The sequence below is a fragment of the Monoraphidium neglectum genome, assembly GCF_000611645.1.
Source record: "Monoraphidium neglectum strain SAG 48.87 unplaced genomic scaffold scaffold00346, whole genome shotgun sequence".
Taxonomy (NCBI): Eukaryota; Viridiplantae; Chlorophyta; class Chlorophyceae; order Sphaeropleales; family Selenastraceae; genus Monoraphidium; species Monoraphidium neglectum.
In genome coordinates this window covers 25,196-31,146 of record NW_014013282.1, presented here as the reverse complement: position 1 = coordinate 31,146, position 5,951 = coordinate 25,196, and the positions used below count along the sequence as shown (strand labels likewise).

The window sequence follows — 5,951 nt, the reverse complement described above, 5'->3', positions numbered from 1 at the left end:
GCCGGTGTGCTGCAGGTCCAACAGCCGCAGGCCCGGGCAGCCATCCAATGCCTCCTCCAGCTGCTCGCGCCCCAGCAGGCCGCAGGCCTGCAGCAGCAGCGACGCCAGCGCGGGGCACCGCAGCCGCAGCGCGCGCAGCTGGGTGCAGCCGCTGAGCTCGAGGTGCGCCAGCAGCGGCAGGTCGAGCGCCACGGCCTCGACAGCAGACAGGCCGAGGCGCAGCGCGCGCAGCGCCGTCAGCGCGCACGGCGCCGGGCGCCACGCGGGCGGCCGCCAGGCCGCGGGCCCGGCGCAGTGGGAGGCTGCCGGCGGGCCGGCCGCGTCGGCGGGGGCCGGCGCGAGGCCGAGGCACATCGAGCGGAGGCCGTGGCATCGCACCAAGCTCAGCGACTCCAGCATGCTGCCGCCACGCCGTCCGCCCCCGCCGCTGCCCTCGTCCCTGCCGTCGCGCCCCGCGTCGCCCGGGCCGCCGGCCGCAGGCGCCCCCTCCGCATCAGAAACCCCGTCGAGCTCCATAATTGCCGCCCCCGCCGCCGCCTCCGCCTCTGCATGCCCGTTCCCGTCCGCATGTGCGCGCCCGCCCCCCGGCCCCCGCGCGAGCGCGCGCCACACGCCGGCGGTGGCGCCGCCAACGCCGTTGAGGTGCAGCGCCGTCAGCCGGCCGCAGCGCAGCGGGAGCGCGTCCGCCAGCCAGCCGGGCAGGGGGCAGTACGACAGGTCCAGCTCCCGCAGCTCCGGCAGCGCCACTGGCCCCGCCGCCGCCGCCGCCGCCGCCGATGCCGGTTCTGCCGTGATCGGTGCGCCGCCGCGCCCACCTCGGCGTGGCCGATCCTGCACCCCGCCGCCATCCCCGCCCCACGCGCCGCCGTCGCCGCCGCCGCCGCCGCCGTCCCCGTCGCTACCGCCGCCGCCGCAGAGCCGCAGTAGGGAGGAGGGCTCGAGGTGCTTGCAGGACGACAGCGTGAGCGACGTGAGGCGCGGGCAGGCCTCGAATATGGGGGCGGCGTCGGAGACCTCCGAATAGGATAGGTCGAGGTGGCGCAGCGCGGTGAGGGCCGACAGCGCCGCCAGGCCGGCGCTGGTGATCTGGGGGGAGGGGAGGGACGCATGTGTGTGTGTATGCGTGCATGTGTGTGTGTATGTATATGTACATGTGTGTGTAGGTGTGTGTATATACGTACGTGGGTGACTGTGTGAGGGACACATGCGTAAATGCATGTGTATGAGTGCGCAAGGAGCAGGGTCAGGTGCAAATCGTTGCGGGGCGTGCAAAGATTTGGCAAAGCCAGGCGTCAGCGGCGGACACGTTGATGCCCGCCCCCCTGCCCCAGGTGCCCCGACCAGACCCACCCGCGGGCACACAGACAGCACCAGCCGCCGCAGGGGCGGCGGCGCCCCGGCCCCTCCCCCGCCGCCGCCGCCGCCGCCGCCGCTCGGCACCACGCCGCCGCTGGGGCCGCCGGGCAAAGGCAAGTGGCCGCCGCCACCCCCGTTGCCACCGCCGGCCAGGTCGCGGAGGGTGTCGTCCGACCAGGCCCCGCAGAAGGTGGCGTCCAGGTGCTGCAGGCTGCGGCAGGCCAGGGCGAGGCGCTCCAGGCTGCCGCAGCCGCGCAGGTCCAGGGAGGTGAGCTGGGGCGCCTGCGGTTTTGTATTTTGGGGGAGAGGGGAGGGCGAGGACCGGCGAACGGGATTGAGGACGAGGGTATGGCAGGGAAGGAGGAGGGGGGATCACACAAAAGTGTGTGTGTGTGTGTGTATGTGTGTGTGATATGGTGGGGCGGAATGCTCGCTGGTGGGGCGCCATCATGCAGCCAGCCCATGAACCCTCGCTCCTGCCATAACGCCTCACACGCACCCAGCGTGTGGATTGAGATGATATGCCACATGCGGCTGCAACACGCCTCAACCCTGAACAGTGAACGCGGCGACGCCAAACAGCCCCTGCCCGCGCCCCTGGCGTCGGCCGCTCGCCCTGCCCCGCGCCACGCCCCCCGCCCCTGGCGCGCACCGTCAGCGCCAGGCTGTGCAGCGCGCTGCACGCGCCGAGTGCCAGCGCGCGCAGCGCTGCGTCGCGCAGCGCCAGTTGTCGCAGTTCCGGGCAGTCCTCCAGCGCCAGCTCAGCGAGCGCCGGCAGGGCGGCCGTCAGGCCGGCCAGGCGGGGGCAGCCGGAGATGAGCAGGCGGCGCACGGTCCTTCAGAGGGGAAGGAGGGAGGGAGGGCGGCAGCGCAGGCGCGGTCGCGCCGATACGGGTTGGAATTGAAGAGTGATCCAATTGGTGCGGCCGCGCGGTGGGGGCGGCTGGCGATTATGTGCGGCCGCGGCTGCGGCTGGGCGAGGCCTGTTGTCGCAACCCGGCCATAGAGGCCCGACGCAAAACCGCAGCCAGGAAACCACAGCACCGGATGATTGCCGGGCCCCAACGAAACATAAACACAAGAAGAAGGACACGCACCCCGCCGCAGCCGCAGCTGCCGCGGCTGACCACGGTGGCGGGCGGCCCGCTCAGTTCGTGCCCAGCATCCGCGCCACGCCGCACATCTCTAATCTAGTCCCACCTGTGCTCCAGGCCAAGGTCCCGCAGTCCGCCGCAGCCCTCCAGCCGCAGGCACTCCAACATGGGGGCGCCCTCGCCGCCCGTGGCTGCGCCTGTGAGACACATGCACGGTGCAGGCCGAGGCGGGCGGCGGCGGGGCGTTGGCGGTCGGGCGGGGCCGGCAGGGGGCCGCAGAGAGCCGGTTTGACTTTTGCTCGACACGTCTTTGACCGGATCGGCCGCGCCGTGCGGCCGCGCCGTGTGGCTTGCCGTCTTCGGCGCCGGCCGCCCCGAGCCCCGACCGCAGCGGCGCCTCGAAGAAGAGAGCAAGAATGCCCGAAGCGCCCACCAATGTCATCACTGCACCCCGACCCCTTGGGCGCCCCGTCCCCGCCCCCCCTTCCCCCGGAGCGCACCCGGCGCGTGGCGCCCGCGGATCGCCGCCGCGAGCCCCGACGCCAGCAGCGCGTCGCAGTCCGCCGCCGCAAACTCGGACAGCAGCGGGCAGTCCAGCCGCACCGTGAGCAGTCCGGGCAGGGCGCGCAGCTCCAGCCGCCGCATCACGTCGGACTGGAGGGTGAGCGCGTGCAGCGAGGTGCAGCCGGGCAGCCCCGGCTGCGGCGGGTCAAGGCACAGGCGGCGCAGCTGGCGGCAGCGGAGGGTGAGGGAGCGCAGCGCGCGGCACCCTGCGAGGCGCGCCGACTGCGGGGCGGGGGTCGCGGGGCGGGCGGTGGGAGAGCGCGTGCGCGTGTCAGGCAGGGGTCTGCAAACGTACGCGCCTGCGACAGCGTTCTTAGGCTCACTGCTGCAAGCTGGCGCGCGAGCGGTGCGTTGCAGCGCGGCGCTCAAGCCCCGCGCGCCCCGACGCGCACGCACCGTCACCCGGCCGACTCCCACCCGCGCGGCCCCCCCTGACCCCTCCCACCCAGCCATCCCCCCGAGCCACCCGCCTTGATCCAGGGGTGCTGCACAGTCAGTGTGTGCAGTTGCACGCCCCCGTCCAGCAGCAGCTCCTCCAGGCGGGGGCTGCCCTCCAGCACCGCCGCCAGCCGCGCGCCGTCCGCGACGCCCTCGCAGGCGCGCAGCTCGAGCCGCGTGAGCGCGGGGAAGCCCTGGGGCCCCGGGGTGGGGGCGGCGCGGAAAAGGGGGGGTGTGGGACGCGAGAGGAGTGGGTGGATGCGAGAAGGGAGGTCGTGGGCGCGAGAGGGCGCGAAGGCCGAGCGCGGGGGGAGGGGGGCAGCCCAGGCGCAAGCACTCGGCTGCGGAGCCGACGGGTGGCAGCAAGGCGCAGGCTGGGCTGGAGTGCGCCGAGGGAGGCCCAGAATGTGAGCCTCAGCATGGGCAGCGGGCGCTGGGGGCAGGCCGCTGCGCGCCACACGGCAGGCGGGCAGGCACAGAGGTCCCGGACACCCCTGGAAGCTCAGCAGGCACCAGCACGGCCAACAAACCTCCCGCCTCTCCGCCCACCTGCTGCATACAACCTGCCATCCGAGCCCCCAACCCCAACCCCCATTGCATATGTCCCTCACGCCTCGCGCCCCGCGCCCCCACCTGCAGCCCGTTGAACGCCAGCGCCGTGCCGCACGCCTGCAGCGCAAGCACCTCCAGCGCCGGCAGCGCGCCCGCCGCCGCCCGCAGCGTCTCGTCGCTGACGCCCATCCCGCCAGACACCGACACGCGCCGCAGCGCGCTCAGCGAGGCCAGCGCCTCCCTCAGGCTGCCGTCCGACAGCGCGTGGCAGCCGGAGAGCTCCAGTGACGTCAGCGCGGGCAGGGCGGCCGGGGACATAAAGGCCACGCCGCTGGCGTGGATGGACAGCTGGCGCAGCGACGCGCAGCGCAGGGAGAGCCTCTTGATGTCGCAGCCGTCCAATTCGAGGGTCTCCAGGAGGGGGTGCGACAAGATGGCCTCGCGGTGCAGGCCCGCGTTCTGGGATTGTTGGGGGGTGGGGGAGGGGTTGGGGGGTGATTGTTGTGGTGGGATCACGCGGCCAGGAGCCGACCCGAGCCGGGGGTCCGGGTGAGGGCGTGTTGCGTGCGCAGGGGAGGGCAGGGCAGCGCGGCTCCACCTCGTCCCCCCGCGACGAGCCGCGCCGAACCGTGCCGGTGCCGCCTCAGGTGCCAGGCGAGGCAGGCTCCGCGGGGGCCAGCAGGCGTCCTGAGCAGAAGCGGAATCCCGTGAATTCCAGCTTGTACGAGTACCACGAACAGCCAAAAAGGTTCAAAAGGGTAAGGGGCGGCGGCCGCAACCACCTGCTTGTGGTCGTCGCCGCTGGCAAGCTTGACGAACTCCAGGCGCAGGGCCTTGAGGCGGGGCGCGGCCAAGAGGAGGGTGGCGCTCTTGGGCTGCAGCGTGGCGCCAGACACACGCAGGGACGCCAGCCTGGCGGTAGGGAATGGGTGTGGGGGACGTGTGTGTGTGACTGTGTGTGCTGGCTTGTGTGTGTGTTTATGCGCGTGTCTGTATGGGTGAGTATGTGTGTGCGTGAGAGAGAGAGCGTGTGTGTATGTGTGTGCGCGTGAGAGAGAGAGAGAGAGAGAGAATATGTGTGTGTGTCGACCGACAGGGCGCACAATCGTGGATACCAGCACCCGGCTCGACCCCCGCTCGCTCTCGACACCGCCGTCCAAACGGCCGTCCCGCGCACCCTCCATGCACGCCGCGGGGCCCCAGCCGCCGCCACCGCCGCAGCCACCCCTGGCGCGCGCACCTCGTCATGCGCGACAGCGCGCAGCCGAGCTGGCGCCTGTCGCCGGGGCCCTCGTCGCGCAGCACGTCAAGCAGGGCGAGGCGGCGGATACCGCGGTGGCGCGCCAGCACGGCCAGCAGCTGCGAGAGGGTGTGCGGCCGCGGGGCGGGCAGAGTGGGAAGGGGAGAGGCACGGCGAAACGGGTGAAAGGCAGAGTCAGGCCACGAGGAGATCTATTACAGGCTTCCTGTCATAGAATTGCACAGGGTGCAAAGCATAGTCTTCGAGCCTGATTTGGACCGGGTACCTGGCCGCCCTCGGGCAGCAAAAGAGACGTGCGGCGCGCTGGCCAGGGCAGCCTGCAGCCAGCCGCACCGCTGCCCATCTGTGCCCCACACCCCCGCCACGCACCTGCTCCCGTGTCACCGGCCGCGCCGTGTCAAAGGTGACCTCCTCCCAGAAGCTGTCTGAGTCAGCAACCTGGCGCCACAGCCGGCAGACGGCCGCGCAGGCGCAGATGCTGTGCACGCCGATGCCGCCCAGGATCGACTTCACCAGGTCGCTGCAGCACAGCACGCGCGCCACGGACCCCACGGGCTGCTGCTCGCCGGGCCACTGCTGCTGCTGCTGCTGCTGCTGCTGCTGCTGCTGCTGCTGCTGCTCCGGCGTGCCGCCGTCGCCAGGGCTGCTGGGCGGGGCCGGCGGGGCAGCGGTGGAGGGGGCTGGGG

The 5,951-nt window shown here is 72.6% G+C and overlaps 1 protein-coding gene across 1 annotated transcript in view; it reads right to left on the bottom strand.

Moving 5' to 3' along the window:
• Positions 1-236: 236 nt before the first annotated feature.
• MNEG_2915 (hypothetical protein) overlaps positions 237-5,951 on the bottom strand; it is a gene marked incomplete at both ends in the record, with an annotated part of 6,458 nt that continues 743 nt past the window's right edge. Inside the window, 11 exons of the mRNA XM_014048615.1 lie at positions 237-302; positions 379-1,086; positions 1,351-1,638; positions 2,009-2,192; positions 2,557-2,647; positions 2,951-3,220; positions 3,481-3,646; positions 4,086-4,463; positions 4,787-4,916; positions 5,245-5,363; positions 5,635-5,945. Of these exons, the coding sequence (XP_013904069.1) occupies positions 237-302; positions 379-1,086; positions 1,351-1,638; positions 2,009-2,192; positions 2,557-2,647; positions 2,951-3,220; positions 3,481-3,646; positions 4,086-4,463; positions 4,787-4,916; positions 5,245-5,363; positions 5,635-5,945 (2,711 nt within the window). The remainder of the gene's footprint in view (positions 303-378; positions 1,087-1,350; positions 1,639-2,008; positions 2,193-2,556; positions 2,648-2,950; positions 3,221-3,480; positions 3,647-4,085; positions 4,464-4,786; positions 4,917-5,244; positions 5,364-5,634; positions 5,946-5,951) is intronic.